Source organism: Staurois parvus, unplaced genomic scaffold (assembly GCF_062004578.1).
Source record: "Staurois parvus isolate SC_StPar_1 unplaced genomic scaffold, SC_StPar_1.0 ptg000525l, whole genome shotgun sequence".
Lineage (NCBI taxonomy): Eukaryota > Metazoa > Chordata > Amphibia > Anura > Ranidae > Staurois > Staurois parvus.
In genome coordinates, this window is record NW_028318321.1 from 10781525 (window position 1) to 10799825 (window position 18301).

An 18301-nucleotide genomic window follows, 5' to 3' on the forward strand; every position below is an offset into this window, starting at 1 on the left:
TCTGCTCCTTCCAAGCATTTTCTTATTTCCTTTTAGACAGTACAAAAACACTGAACAGAAGTCACCTGTTGGCACCATGCGGGCTCATATGATCACAAAATGTTTATTCAAAGATGGAGTATCCAGCACTTGTGATTTGTATGAAAAGGACATAGTATAAATTTGAATTCCTCTTTATTTGAATTCCCATCTTTGTTTTCTTTCTAACAAGAATCAGCTGACCTTCAGGTTTTCCAATTCCCCTGTACACCTACAAAGGCCTCCAGGAAACGACCTCGTAAACAAATATTTGATGTGTTGTGGTCAATATCCAGCCTTGCAGCATTGTGCTTATACAGTTGTATAGCCATTCCCAGCACACAACTAATGTCTTGCCTGTGTCACATAATGTCACTCTGGACTTTATGTGTTGGGCTGATCCTTCTGAAGATCTACTTAGTGCAAGCAAAACTGTGAGTATTTCTTATGTATACTATTTGTCAGTCAAGAATAATATAACCGATACCCTTTCTGTGACCACTTACTCTAAACTGTTAGGTTGGCACAGCATAGATTACCAGATTTTAGTGTTTATTCTGAGAAAACCTTTTACACATGGTTTTTTAATTTACATGCATTATTTGCTAATCTATCATTCACCTTTATTTCCTTATATTTTTGTTTAATTGAACTTAAGGTTTAACATCATGGACCTTCTGAATATGCCCTGTATTTTAGAGTTTTATGTGGCATAAAACAGTGAGTTCACAAAGATTATTGCACATTTTTGCTCTAAAATGTCTGTGAGATGTCTATCAAGGAAAGAAAAACCATTCTATAATAGGGATGGGCCGAACACCCCCCTGTTCGGTTTGCAGTCGAACATCTGAACCTACAAAATGTTCGACCGCGAACTTCAAAACACGAACGATTTACTGAGTGGTATCTTACTGCATCTGAGTATGTGGCAAGATACCGCTCAGTTGCTAAATTACCGCATGAGTTATATTATTAAGTCATGTGGTATTTTAGTAGTGAAACATTTATTCATGTTTCAGCTGTCAGTGGGGCTCCCCGCTGACAGCTGAATGTAAAAAGAATTGTCGGCACTGCCTGACAATTAGGAAAATTAAGAAAAAACGATGTGGGGTCCCCCCTCCCATCCATACCAAGCCCTCCAGGTCTGGTATGGATTTTGAGGGGAATACACATGCCAAAATTAAAAAAAAAATGGTGTGGGTGTCCTCCGAAAATCCAATTCCGAGCATGCAGCCTGGCAGGTCAGGAAAGGCAGGGCAAGTGAGCGCCCCCCCCTCCTGAACCATACCAGGCCACATGCCCTCAACATAGGGGGGGTGCTTTGGGGCAAGGGCCTCTTCCCCACAATCCTGGGCTGTGGTTGTGGAGGTTTTTGCGGGTGGGAGGCCCGCAGAAATGAGAATGAGTATGCGGTACATGGTACCTCTACCCATTCAGGAAAAAAGCGTAGTGTAAAAAAAGACAAGAGACAGTCTTTGACAAGTCCTTAAATAAAAGTAAAACAAATATCCCCTGAAGTAGATCCAACGTCAATGATGATGCCCGCTTCCGCCGCTACCCGAAAACACAAGAAAAAAACCCCGCTCCACTTGCGATGCTGGCTCCCGGCCATCTGAAAACTGCGCCCCGATGACAGTTCTTAATACTGTCATGATGTCAAAATGGTGTGGAGTTTACTCTGCCCCCTTGTGACGTCATCCTGTGCTGGGATTGGCCAAAGCATTACACCTGACCTAATCAGGTGCATTGCTTTGATCAATCACAATGCACTGTCAGGGAGCTGAACACACGAACAGCCCATGTTCGAGCTGAACTTAGGTTTGACTCAAACATGTAGCCCAACACTATTCTATAATACCCATTCATGAAATAAAATGCAGAGTTCTGAGAAACAGAGGGTTTTTTATAGTACATGTTTAATTATTGTGGGAAAATAATGAATTCAAACCAATGTAATATTTATTTTTGTTAATGGAACATTATAATGAAAACTATCATAAGATAAAATAGCCAATGATAGAAAATATGATTTAACACTGTTAAAAGGTGACTATGAGATACCTACACTTGAAGCAACTGCCCAGCACCCCTTCCCTCATTTGTACAAGGCTGTGCAATTATTAATAAAGGAAGTATTGAAAAGAAGACTTTATTACATCTATAAGGCTCTCTCTGAGCTCCATGTCATTACTTTTTAATTTTCTACCTTTTTTTTATTTTCTAAAGTGTTTTTTATTAAGACATAATTTTTATTAGGGAAAGACACTTCCTATTTTGTCCTGGAGAATAGTGTTACAGGGATTGTTTTTTTCTTTTCTTTTTTGCTAGAAAATTACTTAGAACCCCCAAACAATATGTATATAAATATATATATGTATATATATATATATATATATATATATATATATATATATTTATTTATTTTATTTTTTTCCACACAGAGGCCATAAAGAAAAAAATGGTGTGTGTTGCAATTTTTGCACAGCAATTTCTCAAATGCAAATTTTTCCAAAAAAAGTACACTTTAATGAATTTTAGTGCACACAAACACAATACCAAATGTTTGGTAAAATATAAACGATAATGTCACACAGAGTAAATAGATATCAAACATGTTATGCTTTAAAATTGCTCACACCCATGGAATGGTGACAAACTATAGTACGCTAATTTATCCATAGGCTATGCTTTAAAAGCCTTTACAGGTTACCAATTTAGAGTTACATGGGAGGTTTGGCACTAGAATTATTGCTCTTGCTCTGATGTTCGCAACAACACCTCATGTGTGGTGTGATCGCCGTTCACATATGTGTACTAGACCTACGTGTGAGTTCACATTTGCATGTGAGAATAGGAGGGATAGGGGTGCTTTTAATTATTTTAAATGTTATTATTTATTTTATTTACATTGACTTTTTAACTTTTATTTTTTTATCAGCTTTATTACTATCACAAGGGATGAACAACATCCCTTGTGATAGCATAAACCATGACAGGTCGCCTTTATGGAGAGATCTGGGGTCTCTCAGACCCCAGATCTCTCCTCTGCTCTCTGAACCATCTTATCAAACTGAGATTTGTTTGGTCAGATGCTTTCACAAGCCGGTAACAGCTTGTAAACACCAAACCAAAACCAGAAGCAACACATTCCTCATCATTTCCAGTATCTGGTCTCACAGAAAGGGAGGAACAATGTAATTTCCTCATTCTCTCTGCAGTGCACTAGATGTCACCAGTTGGAGTGGTCCTGGGCTCCCTAATGGGATGGGAGAGCCTGGGAAACAGAGGCAGTGGGAGGGGAGGGGGGGGGGGAATAGCCAAATTAAAATTTTGTTACCAGAATGATGAACCTGAGGAAGTCATATGTTGTCCTATATGCTAGAAGTAGTTAATCAGATTAGTCTCACCCACTTTCTGCTGCAGCATGATTAAACATCAGCTACAATTTTAGAGTAATTTCCTATACAGTATTACTGCTCAGACTAGGCTTTTAATCTGGTTGGGGAACTATCTCCACACTATTGAGTCAGGTTTAGAAACATTAGCAGTTGTGATTCCTGCTAGCCCTGTCGCTGCATCTATTACTGTTATTTCCAACCCACACAAACAGACAAACTACTCACTCCACACTGCCCACCCCAACCAATGGAATGATTATTCACTATAGCCCACACATCTCTGCAATCTATGTACAATTCCAACACCCAGCATGATCCACTGACATGTATTCTGTCTCTATTATATTACCTTTTCTCAGTGAATGTGCGCAGTTCTGCTGGTGATCAATGAAATGCAAACTCCTTTTCTGTTCCGTTTTATCTCTTCAGGCACCATGCGGTCATCTTTCCCTCAATGCTGCGCTCTCAGTACTATGAAAGTGTCTGCGTACACCTGGTGGGTACCAAGGGAGAGAGCAACGTACAGATTGCTTTAAGCCAAGAAGCAAAGACCACCACCCTCATAGACAAGAGCTTCCAGCAAGACTCCATATTCACCTGTATTCCCGCTCTGGTACAGTATATCTATAGGCACCAAGCAAAGCATGCTGTAGTGAAGTGTGGGGAAAAGTAGAGGTGTGCACTACCAAAGAATTAAATAGTATAGCAGTGAAACATGGGACTATTAGTGCCATGGCTTATTAGTGAAACATTTGCAGAGGATTAAAGTGACGCTGTCACCAGACCATTTAAACAACGATCTTCCCAGAAGATTACGCAGTATATGCATTTAATGTACACAAGTTATTTACCTGTAAAAGCCTTCTTTATGTAGATATCCAAAAGGCTTGATACTGCAACTGGGTACTGCCATCCTGGATGTGATGTGGGGGGACACTTATTGTAGTGGATTTTAAAGACCCTCTAAAGATCTTTATACTGCACTGTTCTGTATATTCTCAGTAATCAGTTTCTATTCCAAACTAGATTCCAAATCCTTCTCAAGGGAATGATGAGGTTGCTAAGCTTGAAGTTTCAATCAAGACTGCAGAGGAATCAATAAAAAACAGCACTAAAGTTATTGTGAAAAAGGAGAGTTATAAAATCCTAATTCAAACAGACAAGGCTGTGTACAAGCCAGGACAGACAGGTAATGGATGTTCTCCATAAACAAGGCTTCAGTGTACAGCTTGTTACACATAACAATACATTTCTCATATTTGCTCCCTTTAGGCATTTTAAGTATAACTTTGTTAATATTGAATAAGTCCCAAAAATAAATACCTGTAAAACCTAAAGCCACTCTTCTACTACACTTTATAGTTTTAGATTGCTTGATTTCAGCCCATTAGGGATGAGCAAACTGGGCAAGGTTTGGTTTGCAGAAGGTTTGTCCAACCAAGGTGTCCTTATATCATGCAGCAGTAAATGACCACTGCTCAGTTCTCCAGCATTTTCAGAGAAGAGAGTTTTCTTCTGAATGCCTTTTTATGAAGCGGTGTAGATCACTTCTCCGAATGAAGGGAAAACAATGTACAACGCTATGAATGCTGGAAAACGGCTGCTGTTACTATAATCTCGCGAGATTACAGTAAGAGATCAGTCAAACACCATTTACTAAGCAGCAGTAAATTACCGCTGCTTCGTTTAAGGTTCCTCCGATTCTCCAGCTCTGGGCTGGAGAATCTGGAGGGAGAACACAGATCGCCAGTGAAGGGCTGACATCGCTCCTTCATATACTGGCCATCTGTGTGCTGAGATGATCAGTGGAGAACATGTTCTCCACTGATCATCTCTGTTTTCTAAACCACTAATCATCGGAGATCAGCAACGATCCTCAGGATCGCCGCTGATCTCTGTTTCATAAAAAAACACCCAAATGGGAAGTCCTCAATCCTCGACCATAGCTCCGAAGCCTCCTGAAGCCTATGGGAGGAAAATATTGTAATTTTGTTCTGGCCTTTTTCAAGGCTAGATTGCAAGCTTCCATTTATAAATGGGCATGGGGATCACTGTCATAAGGGAAATGTACCAATGCAAAAAAAAAAAGGTGCATTGCAAGGAGGGCTGTTCTGCCTCCCTTCCTTGCAGGTTACCTTCTTATTGGGGGGTGAATGCCCTGCTCCTTCCAGTTAGCCAGGCTGCATGACTGGATAAGGCTCTGGTATAAATTTTGTGTGGAACCCCCACACTTTTTTTTCCTGTTTTTGTGTACTGTTCAATTAAAAAAAAAACCAAGAAAACAAATGGTACGGAGTCGCTCCCCAAAAATTCATATTTAGACCCTTTCCCAGGCATGCAGCCTGGGTGGTCAAGAAAGGAGGGTGTGGCCACCTTCCAGTGTCCCATGTTCAGGAGACAAATGCCTCATTCTCACATCGTGTTCTGTCCCCAAAAAATCTGGAGTCTACAGATATCCAAGCCCCCCTTTTAGGGAAATACGTATCCCTTCTTATTTTTTCCCAAAAAATTTAAAAAGTAAATAAAATGACATTATGGCTTTATTTGAAAAAAAGTATGTACACCGTGTTCCTTGAAGCAAATCCAGTGTCATTGTACAGCAATATAGATACTTGTTAATCATGATGGCCAGCTGCCACAATGAACCACCACCCAAAAATATTGCTCTGCCACCACAATATCCCACTGCATGGCAATGTTTTCTTGCTGTTACTACCACCAAAATTGATTGACAGATCCTAAACTGACTTCTGTTTGCAAACAAGCCAGGCAGAGATCATGGGTGATGCCAAACTGTAATCAGGCTGGGTTCAGGTAAAACCCATATTGAACAAGAACCTGTAGCTCATCCCTAAAGCTCATGGGCTGTAATAAAGTAATTTAGAGCAATGGAGCAACACAAGCTTAGTTTTAGATTTGATGAGTATGCCATCTGACCCCAGAAATTGATGTGTCTGCAATCAGTGAAGAATGAGTGTAGTGTAAAAACTAACTAAAATACTCTAAAACACATTTTTTTAACCACTTTACAAACACTTTACTAGTTCTGGGAGGGTGCCCCCCCCCCCCCCCCACCACAGTGGCGCGCACCTGGCGCTGTCTGTGATCGCTGTGTCCTGACAGAGCTGATTACTTAAAAAGATAAAATGCCAATCATAGAGGCCTTTTACCATGTGATCAGCTGTGTCCAATGACACAGCTGATCACAAAGTAAATACAGTTGCTGGTTACCAGCAGCACTTTCCTCACGCTGTCACAGCATGAGGAAAGTACTGCAGATAACTGGCAAGTGTCACAGAGGACACCTGCACTGATAATCAGGGCACTGATTATCAGTGCAGCCCCAAAAGTGCCCAGTAGTGGCGCCCATCAGTGCCACCCATCAATGCCATCAGTTATAAAACCAATGCAAAACAGCTGGCACAAAAGGGAGACATCAATAGGGGAGGACATAAATTCCCAGGTCACTGAGGTTTCGGACTGATATAGGCACGGCATTTGATCGTACCACCCGAGTCTACTTTTTCATCAGCTTAAGCATGTAATAGTAAACATTAGTTGGTTCCTACAGTGAATTAGCATGTTAACAGTTACCATAATCACCCATTGGCACTCTAGGAATTCACATAGAAAAGGATATGGGGCTATTCATGTTGAGGAAGACATTGTGGTGGGTAAACAAGCCAGAATATCAGCAGCTATCAGTAATAACTCCACCTAGTGGGAATTCAACTCTAGTGGATAGGTGAATTGAGCTGTAGGTAGCAGAAAAACATTTTGTTGGGTAGGTGGTGGAAACCTCCACTTGCCTCCATACTTTAAAAGTAGTTTTCATAGGTTCAGTTACATTGGGATTAGATCACGGCCCCCTAAACACTAGATAACTCTGTTCAGAATAGGATTCTAACAGGGCTGCCTCCAGTTCAACAACGGAGCTGTCTGACATTTGAGAGAACCACCAATGTAGTGTCACTAGGACTGTGGCCCAATAGTATTTCTGGAAGCAGGGGAGGGCCAGGCCACCTAGGGAGGAAGACAACTGAAGGGTAGCTTTGGCTATGCGGGGGTATATCACCTGTCCAAACAAAGGACGTAATCAATTGGTCAGGTTTCTTAAAGAAGGATTTGGTTATGGGGAATGGGGTGTGTCTAAACATATAAAGGCATTTGGGTAAAAAAGTCATTTAAATCAGGTTAACTCTGCCCACCGGGGTCATTGGCAGGGATTTCCACACTGCACATCTAAAATACATGTTTACCCTGCCCTAAATCCAATTGGCTTGAAAGTTCCTGCTTTCTCTGCAACTGTTGCACTGAAATTCCAATCAGTGTTTTCAGTCCAGTGCTATTATGTGAACTACGGAACACCTCCCCTCTATGTTATGCTATGGAGAAAGGAAGAGGAGAGGTGTGCTGTCGTAACACTCTTCCTGTGCCAGGGTGACTGTGATGGGAGGTAGGCAGGACAAAACACAAGGAGCAGATGATAAACGCACAAAGCGCTATTAACCTCCCTAGCGGTATTCCCGAGTGTAGCTCGGGGTAAAATTTTAGTACCAAGAGCGGTAACCCCGAGCTACACTCGGGCTTACCATGCGGCGTTGCTCAGGGAGTCCCTGCAGCACTTACCTTGTCCTTCGCTCCCAAGATGTGTCCCCTGCAGCGTCCTCGGCCATCTCCTCCGGCCGATGCCGGCATCCGGCTTCCAGCTTCCGTGTTCCGGTCCCTGTGGCGTCGGGACGTACGGGCGCCGGAACCGGCGGCAAATTTGAAATTTTTAAAAAATTTCATTTTTTTAAAAATTATTATTATATAGTAAAACATTGCTGTTTCAATGCATTTCACATATATTTTGTCCCTACTGCTTTGTCCTGTGCCCTGCCTACATTTTGACTGTTCTTTCTGCCTGGAAACTTAGAAAAGTCCATGGCGTCCAAAAAGCGTCCCTTTATGTCAAAAGCGGGTTTAGACAGCTAGAGAACAGCGATAGTAAATTAGAACCACTTGCAGAATTGAGTGATAATGATTCGTGGGGAAATTCGTCATCAGACACTGAAAACGATTTTGCGACTTTGCTCAGCGATGTGCGAATTTGCCTCTGTATTTCAAATTTCAGTGTTTTCAGTTTGATTATATTATTGAATTAAATTTATTATTATTATATTATTTTTTATGATTATTAATTTAATTATAATTTATGATTTCGTGTTTCAAGTTTTATCATATCCGGAATGTTTACTAGACTCTTGTTCGGACAGATTTCAGTGAGTTATTCCTAAAAATTACAGCCTACAATAAAAAACTACATATTTCCATGCAAAAAAATGGTACCGCTTTCAGCACCAAAAATCAGAAATAATCATACCGCCAGGGAGGTTAAAAAAATGACAGTCACTCAATTGGGGTCTGCAGGTAACGTGGCAGTACCCAGTGTAGGGGAATAGCAAGGAGAGGGCTCAAAATAATTGTAATCTGGCCCCAGGGGGGCAAAGTTAGAGTCTCTATAACAGTTTGTAATCCAAGCAGGGAGAAGAAGGGAAAGAGAGTTCAGGAACAGTCCAGGGGGGAATAAAACAGGGGTGCATACACTCACGGCTCCGGCAGGGATGCCCGGGTTCACAGCAGACGACAGCCAGGGGGGTGACCCTTCTCAGCACACAGTAGAGGGTCCTAACAGCAGGTACGAGTCCTGATTCTCCGCAACAGCACACATGCACTTCTGGGTCCATGGGCAGTATAGCAGCAGGTACACTCCCTGAGTCCCTAGTATTAGCAGCGTATACTGTGGGTAATAATCCTCCCAATCCTGTTACTAATGCAGAGTGCCAGCGGGTAATAATCCTCCCGATCCTGCTCTGTTTAATGCAGAGTGCCAGCGGGTAATAATCCCCCGATCCTAGGTCTTTGCAGAGTGGCTGCGGGGGTCTCGCCTCGGTGTAGACCTCCCAGCAGCTGCGCAGCAGACAGAACGACCTGGGGCGCTCCCCACTGGCCTTCTTAAGGCCAGTGTCGGAGGCTCCTGGTCGTCTTGGCAACCGTGGGCGGTGTGCCTCGTCGCCCGGCAACAAAGCACGCCCCCTTGACACGGGCCGCGCTCTCGAGAGTGTGGCCTTTGTCGGCGAGTGCAGGCACGGGAAACTTCCGTGCCCACGCTGCAGTCGCCGGGGCCATGTGGTGTCAGGCTGACTGCCGCGGCTCGAAACATCCCTGTGGGAGGTTCGCCCCTCTCAGGCTGGATGGCTGGAGAAGTGTGAATCTCACTGCAGGGAACTATCTTCCCCCCTCCGGCCACTCTGGATGGGGGAAGATAAGTGACAGAGAGGTGACAGGAGTCACACCTCTCATCCTGGACTGCCAGGCTTCAAAGGGCCATAACAGGATGAGAGGGGGGGTGTGGGGGAAGGAGAGAGCCAGGGGGAGAAGCGCACAGCCTGGCACACCTTGACAGTGACAATGCTGCTCTGCCATACATCCACTAGAGGAAGCAAGTGTTGTCATATTGTTATTCTTTAGTTTGGATGCTCCATCCCCAGCCAAAACGTTTTCTTTGTGTGGTGCAGTTGCAGGTGTTTGCCCTGTTGTGCTGCAGCCGTTGACCATGACTTACAGAAAGACTCTATGATCCATAGAATTAAATAAGTAAATTATGATATGCACATAGGTGATCCTTAACAGGATTCAGCTTATGAGCTCCGATATGAGCAGCAGACATATCAGGTCATCCCTGTGGTAATCTAAGTTTCATCCAGTATTTCCACAAGACAGTGTTTAATTGACCAAAAAGGTATGAACTACATGTTGGCAGGTGTAGTGTCCTTTATTTGTTGCCCCTCTGGTGCTGTAGTGGGTGGGGAGTGAAGACGCTCTCTTTTTTCCTGAACATTGTTTTAAAATTTTTGCTTTTTTCTACTATTTTGCATGTTATGTATCAGGCTGGTTCCCTACAGTGACAAGCGCTCCCCTTCTTATTGGCCACTTTATTACAGCTATAAAGGAGAGCCACTGACTGGCTTCTAAGGCAGAGGCAGTAATGAGAATGTGGCCAAAATCAAGCAAGCTGTTTGTCACAGGAGGGAGTCAAGCTTGGCTATAGGTAAAGTTGTCTATAGTTTTATTCTCATGTTTAGTTAGGAAGATATCTGATGTATTATTGTACTATGCTGATTCAAGACTTCATAATTTTTATTTTTTTTTGCACCAACAGTGAAGTTTCGAATTCTCACTCTTAACGAAGACCTTCAACCTGGACAGAATTCAGTAATATAAAATAACAGTCACACATTGCTTAGAATGCACCCATTAACCATTGTTTCACATAATCAATTACCATATTATATGAATACTACACGGTATTTATACTTTGATATTCACTCGCACAGTCATCCGCCTGTACATTATGATTTCCTTTTGGTGTTCTAAAAATTTTCAGAAGGATTTTTTAATTCTCTGGAAAGTTAAGTCTATGTAAAACTAAAATGGTGGCTATAAAGGGGTTTAATCACCCAGAACCTTTTGGCTTTTGGTGACACTAGCAGAGTATCTAACTATTCTTTCTTGCCATGACAAATCCCTGCAAAATATTTAAAACATTGGAATATTCAACAAAAGTACTTATGCTTAGATTATCATTCAGCATTCTAAATTTGAGTGTAGATATTGGGTTGGGTTTTGTATTTCAGCATAGTAGGGTAAGGAGAGCTGTGCAGGGTTTTTGTGCTATGGCCATTAAAAAGGAAGGTGTCATGATCCCTTAGCTGAGTTATATGTAATGTGCAATAAGTGAGAAATTCAGAAGGATGAGACAAATTTAAAATCAATGTGGCGGCATAGTGTACTCCTCGCTACCAAAATAATTGACAAAAAGTTCTAGTGATCTTCCAAACTCCTGCATTCACTGAAACTTATTTAATTTTATTACATGTTTGCCACAATACAGTATGCAGCCATGCAGTGCTGGTTTCATTCTTAGATGCACAGTCTGTGGACCTCCAAATGGTATGCCACAAATGTTTATGGTTAAATAGACAGTTTAATCTAACAATCACACTAGTAAGTTCTTTTGGGAATCATCTTTTTTAGAGGTGAGGAACGTGTTACAGTTACCCCAGGCTTAGTCTACCTTTTGACTATGTATATTACCATTTGCCACAAAGCCCACATAGCAGACTAAAAAACTGATGGCAAAAGTACAGAGTGTTTAAAATTGCATAAACAGAAAAAAATAAATTTGGGGGTGGTGGACAGGCCCAGACTGGGACAAAAAATAGGCCTGGGAACTTTGGACTGAGCAGCCCAAATCCTGGGGACCCTTTCCTTATAGCCCAGTGGGGGAACACCAGGGCCCATTCACAAGAGTGACCTTTGTGACCTTGGTAATTCCACCACTAGTGTCAGTAGGTTTTTATTTTTATTTAACTCTTTCGAATGTTATGTTTTGGGTTTTTTTTTATTTTTTTGTAGGCGAGAAAGAAACAAAGAAAGATGGAAAGAAATAAGGAAGGAAGGAGGGAAAGAAAAAAAGAAAGAAAGAAAGAGAGAGAAACAGGAGACAGAATGAGAAAGAAAGAGAAATAAAGAAGGAAGGAGGGAAAGAAAAAGGAGAGAAAGAAGGAAGGAGGGAAAGAAAAAGGAGAGAAATAAAGAAGGAAGGAGGGAAAGAAAAAGGAGAGAAAGAAGGAAGGAGGGAAAGAAAAAGGAGAGAAAGAAGGAAGGAGGGAAAGAAAAAGGAGAGAAAGAAGGAAGGAGGGAAAGAAAGAAGGAGGAGAAAAAAGGAGGGAGGGAAACAGGAGACAAAGAGAGAGAAAGATGAGGAGGGGGGTCGGTGGAGGAGATGAGGGAGAGGACTGCTGGAGGAGAGGAGGGAGGGAGGTTGGTGGAGGAGATGAGGGAGAGGACTGCTGGAAGAGAGGAGGGAGGGGGGCCGCTGGAGGAGAGGAGAGAGGGGGGCCGCTGGAGGAGGGGGGGCCGCTGGAGGAGATGAGGAGGGGGGCGGCCACGAGGGGAACATACAGGAGCTGGCTGCATGTAGGAGATGGATAGGAGAGGTGGCTGGGCGGAACATAGAGGAACTGAGAACTGCATGGTCCTTTATGTGCCGCCCGGCTGCCTCTCCTATCCAGGCGGCGAACGCCCAGTGTACCCTATGGCCAGTCCAGGCCTAGTGGTGGATATTAGTAGATGAAATTTTTAGATTTTGGGTGGAGTTTGAGCATGTTAGCAAAAAGGGAGCTTGGTATTACTCTGATCCAGAAATGTTTCCAGGTCTTTAATAAATGGTTTCTTTACTATTTACTGCTTTTTGTTTTTCAGATTCAATCTGTAAAATTACAGGTAATGTTGATTACATATTTTTTGTGCATATTTAGAGTGTTTGATTAAAAAAATTGTTCTACATGTTTTTAACTAAATTAGATAGGTAGTTGGCATATTTCGGAGTTGTCAAGCTATCTTAAGGCTATCGTTTTGGATTACTATAGTTCCTATTTAGAATAAGTCAATGCATGCAGTTTGTTAATTCTATAATTTTGCTTTTAGGATCCAGGACAGAATCTGATTGGCCAGTGGTTAAATGTGAAGGTTAATCAGGGATTGGCTGAGTTTTCCCTTCCTCTTTCCTCTGAGCCTCCACTGGGGGAATACGCCATCCGGGTGAAGAACACAGTCCATCACTTTAGTGTAGAAGAATATGGTGAAAAACTACTCTTTGTTTACTATATATTTATATCTGTGTTCTTATGTCTGTACTGAAATTATCTGTTTTTTATGTCTCCACAGTGCTACCAAAATATGAAGTCACGCTCCAGTTTCCCATGGTTGTTCTCTTCAACAGTGAAAATGTACCAGTTAAACTATGTGGCAGGTGAGGCATACAAAACATTAGCTAGACTATGACCTGATTCATATTATTTTAGGTTGATCTTATGCTTAGTGAAAAAATATGTCATACAATGAAACTTGCCCAGCACACATGGAATGGGGAGTGTTATTTGTATAAAAAGCCTATGTGTAGAGGAATAGCAGCTCCTTTGTGCAGTCTAAAAATCATTTTATTACTGAAACTCCAGCTCTTTGACCAACCATGAAGTAAAGTAGGGGACTTGGCTGGGGGCCCAAAGTAGCTAGTAGTGAGGCAGTATAGTGCTTACAATTCTGCTGCGCCTACCCCAACACTTACATAAATACATTCAAAAACATAATAAATACATGTTATAAAATTAATAAATAATATTACAACCAACAAAACTAGTGCAAAAAAATGTCCATTATTGTAATTGTTATTAACCACTTGCCTACCGGGCACTTATACCCCCTTCCTGCGCAGGCCAATTTTCAGCTTTCAGCGCTGTCGCACTTTGAATGACAATTGCGCGGTCATGCAACGCTGCACCCATATGAAATGTTTATAATTGTTTTCACACAAATAGTGCTTTCTTTTGGTGGTATGTACTCACCACTGGGTGTTTTATTTTTTGTGCTATAAACAAAAAAAGAGCACAAATTTTGAAAAAAACAGGTAATTTTTCTCCTTCCCTGATGTGTGTTGATGAGGCTGCACTGATAGTCAGCACTGATGGGTACTGATAGGCAGCACTGATGGGTACTGATAGGCAGCACTGAGATGGCACTGATAGGTGGCACTGATGAGCTGGCACTTACAGCACATGCAACAATGATGGGCACTGATAAGTGGTACTGATAGGCAGCACTGATAGGAGGCACTGGTAGGTGGCACTGATGAGCTGGCACTAATATGAAACAATGATGGGCACTGATAGGCGGCACTGATGGGTGGCACTGACTGATGGCACTGACGGGCGGCACTGCTGGGCACTGACTGGCAGCACTGCTGGGCACTGACTGGTGGCACTGCTGGGCACTGATGGGTGGCACTGATAAGTGTCACTGCTGGGCACTGATCGTTGGCACTGCTGGGCACTGCTGGGCACAGGTGGATGGCACTGCTGGGCACTTGTGGGCGGCACTGCTGGGCACTTGTGAGCGGCACTGGTGGGTGGCACTGCTGGGCACTGATGATCAGTGCCCTGATGATCAGTGCCGATCCCTCCTCTGACAATTGCCGGTTAACGGCAGTACTTTCCTCACACTGTGACAGCGTGAGGAAAGTGCAGCCAATAACCGGCAACTGCATTTACCGGTGATCTGCTGTGTCATTGGACATGGCTGATCACGTGGTAAAAGGCTGCTGTGATTGGCCTTTTACCTCCTCACGTGATCAGCTGTGTCCATAGGACACAGCAATCATGGAGATCATCGGGTGCGTGCCTCTGGGTGCGCGCAGGAGGACGTGATATGACTCCCTCCCAGAACTGGCTGGCCGCAGTGAAGCCATCATTCGGCTATCTGCGGTTGGCAAGTGGTTAATCAAGTCTCTATTGTTGTTTGCCTTGTTAATCTGAATCTCAATCCTCCATATGTCCATCTCTTGGTGATTATTCCATAGACATAATGTGCAGTGACTCCCACCACCAGTATTCTCATGTTCTCACCTCCAGATATGGACCTGCCAATAATTGAGGTCAAACACACTTTCCCTCTTTCGGACTGCTCTCTGGTTTCACTCTACTGAGGCATCTCTCTACATGTTTCAAGTGTTCCTAAACCTTCCACTTCCCTTATAGAAGCACAGCATCCACTACAGCAGCACATGTGGGCATCATTCCCATGCACCCAGGAAGCTCTTTCGCTCTTACCTAAGCAAAAGGGCTTTCCGAATGCATTTCACCCCCCTTGGTGGTACAGATTGCTGTTCAGGCCTCCTGCTGTTCAAGTCCTACCTTGCAGTACAGGGTGTCTCCTGGATGAGACTGGAGGGTGGTGAAAATCCCTCTAATCAAACTGCTCCTTTCCTTCCTTTCTTAGCTCCTGCCTTGAGGCAGACCCCCCAGCCCCGGGGTCTCCTCCAGGCCTCACGAACCTCAACTCAGTACTCCATGCTCCAACAAGCAACAAAACAACCTGCTGGCCAGTCTCTTTAGTATTTATGGGCACATCTCACCACAATGCCAGGCCTCCTGCCTGGGGTTGGTCAAACTCCCATGAATATTCAGGTCCTCGCCCCTAAGTTCTAGAAGTTTCTGAAAACTCCCCGAACCAAGGGTAGGTAACAGAGACCTGAACTGCACAGCTCTACAACCTGACCTGAGCTTGAACCCCACAGACACGCTCACTTCATCTACTGTGTGAGCCAAATTAAGTTACCTAACTATGCACACTAGAGAGTGCTATATTATTACCACCTGATTGGTATTGCTTGTCTAATGTAGAATGCTACTCTCCCCTTTTTAACCACTTGCCCTCCAGAGGATTTACCCCCCTTCCTGACCAGACCATTGTTTTGTATTACTGCGCTGTGTTACTTTAACTGACAATTGTGTGGTCATACAATGCTGCACCCAAATTAAATTTACGTCCTTTTTTCCCCACTAATGGAGCTTTATTTTGGTGGTATTTGCTTGCCTGTGCGTTTTTTATTTTTTGCGCTATAAAAAAAAAAAAGACCGACAATTTTGAGAAAAAAAAACAATATTTTTGACTTTTTGCTTTTAAATGCCCAGTACAAAAATGTATTAATTATATATATGATTATATAATCAAATTTCATCATAAATTTAGGCCAAAATGTATTCTGCTACATGTCTTTGCTATAAAAAAATCCCAATACGTGTAAATTAATTGGTTTCCATGAAAGTTATAGCGTTTTCAAATGGTGGTATATTTACTGGAATTTTTTATTTTTTTTATTTTTACTAGTAATGGCGGTGATCAGCGACTTATAGCAGGACTGGGAGGGAACTGACTGTGTGTCACTGACATCCCCAGTGACACCAATACAGTGATCAGTGCTAATAAAAAGCACTGACACTGTACTAATGGCACTGGGCAGGAAGGGTTTAATATGTGGGGCAATCAAAGGGTTAACTGTGTGCTGTTTTACTGTGGGCTGTGTGTGTGCGTTCAACTGTAAGCACACTGCTTTGCAAAGCTGTGCTATGAACAGCCATGCAAAGCAGTGTGCAGGAGCTGACAGGGGAGAGAACTGTATTGTTTACACACAGTTCTCTCCCTCCGTCAGTAATGCTCCGCGATCACTGGGTGCCGATGAGTAATCACGGGCTGGGACCCAGTGATTGACAGCCAAGACCGCGAATAGCGGCGCAGGTAGGGCGCATGCCCCCTACCCAGACATGCAAAATCATGTATATACACGTGATTTTGTGCACCCCTGCCACCCTGTAGCAGTATATCTGTTATAGGGCGGCGGGAAAGCGGTTAAATGAATTAGATATACAATATTTTTATCTGTCTTTGACTAATAGTAAACAACAAATACTTAAAGTTTATGGAATGTTCCCTCAGATACACATATGGAAAGCCAGTATTGGGAAATTATAGGATCGAGATATGCCGTAGTAAACTCAGATACCATTGGTACTTCTATAAAGAGAGTGAGCCCCTCCATATCTGTGCAAACTACACTGGAAAGGTAAATTATTAGAAGAGATGATAATGAAGTTATCAGTTTATATATTTTCTACTTTATTTTTACATTTAAATCCCTTTAGATGCAAAAGGAGCACTCAAAATTCCTTGACTAGCTCCTTACATGACACAAGTATTTTAGCAATCCCTAATATGGTTGTATTACTATTAAAACTGTGCCATTTGCAGCTTAGTGACTCAATGCATCATCTTCTCAGCTGGATCGTTACGGATGTTCCACAGTCCGGGTAAAGTCTGCAACTTTTAACTTTAGAAGAAGCGACATGAGCCTGAGATTGGAGGGATCAGCCTACATTACAGAACAGGGTACAGGTAAGTCAGGAGGATAAGAAAACCCTAACTGGCCTTAAGCTAGGTTTACACTAGTAGAATTTCACCTGACATTTTGTTCTTATAAGAATCTATTTTTTTTAATCATTAGTAGGGTCAAATTGATGTTTTTTTCAACCACAGTGACGAGAAAATCTGGAACAGGATAGAAATTTTTTCTCAAATTTACACATTTCTAACAGTGTATGTGAGTTTTGTTTGGTAAAGTGTATTCATTCCAAAATTGATTGTTAAAGGCAAACATAATCTTGAACTACTTTCAAAAGACATTCAAATCTACTTATAATTTTATGAGACTATATGTTCGAGGATCTACTAGTATATACCCAGCTTTAGTATAGACTTTGGGGTTGATTTACTAAAACTGGAGAGTGCAAAACCTGGTGCAGCTGTGCATGGAAGCCAATCAGCTTCTAACTTTAACTTGTTCAATTAGGCTTTGACAAAAAAACCTGGAAGCTGATTGGTTTCCAGTGCTGAACACAGTGGTAAGGCTACCGGTCAGCGGTAGCCTTGCCTTTCTTCTCTCTAGCTCTCTGGCCTGGTCCGGTTCTCTGGGAGTCAGCATAACTCTTTCTCTCTCTATTCCTGCTCTCCAGCTCTCTTCCCTCTCACTTCCTGTCCTGTCTACCAGGCTTCAGTATATATCTGTCTCCACCAAAACTATAATATCAATGTGCAGCGCTAATAAAAATGTGTGTTATAATCAATGATAGCCAGTGTGATCATAAAAGAGAAAGGAAACATCATAAAAAAGAAATAGAGAATAGTGAATACTCCAATGAAGAAACAAAATGGATGGTATAACAAATAACAAATGAAAATGTATAAGTCTTCTAAATATCATATAATAGTCCCAAAAATAGTGATGTGATCAAATCAACAAAATGTAGTGACTTCTGTGATTTCTGCACTGCACCTCAACCATAATGCACTCACCAGAAGTAAGTAGCAAGCAAGCCCAGAGCGGAATGACACTAAGGGATGTTCCTGCTTCTTCCTCCTGCCGGTGACCTATTTGAAGGTGGGATCTC

General features: G+C 42.4%; 1 protein-coding gene across 4 annotated transcripts in view; it reads left to right on the top strand.

The window, feature by feature from the left end:
• The first annotated feature begins 350 nt into the window (after positions 1 to 350).
• LOC149451742 (alpha-2-macroglobulin-like) overlaps positions 351 to 18301 on the top strand; it is a 293088-nt gene continuing 275137 nt past the window's right edge. For 3 of the 4 annotated variants that reach the window (XM_089690338.1, XM_089690339.1, XM_089690340.1), the window contains exons 1-9: positions 351 to 452; positions 3846 to 4029; positions 4443 to 4605; positions 10621 to 10673; positions 12726 to 12746; positions 12951 to 13104; positions 13191 to 13275; positions 16794 to 16920; positions 17135 to 17249. In XM_089690338.1, the coding sequence (XP_089546464.1) occupies positions 367 to 452; positions 3846 to 4029; positions 4443 to 4605; positions 10621 to 10673; positions 12726 to 12746; positions 12951 to 13104; positions 13191 to 13275; positions 16794 to 16920; positions 17135 to 17249 (988 nt within the window). In that variant the 5' untranslated portion in view covers positions 351 to 366. Of the gene's footprint in view, positions 453 to 3845; positions 4030 to 4442; positions 4606 to 10620; positions 10674 to 12725; positions 12747 to 12950; positions 13105 to 13190; positions 13276 to 16793; positions 16921 to 17134; positions 17250 to 18301 lie in introns of those variants that run through there. The other variant, XM_089690341.1, reaches the window with a different exon arrangement.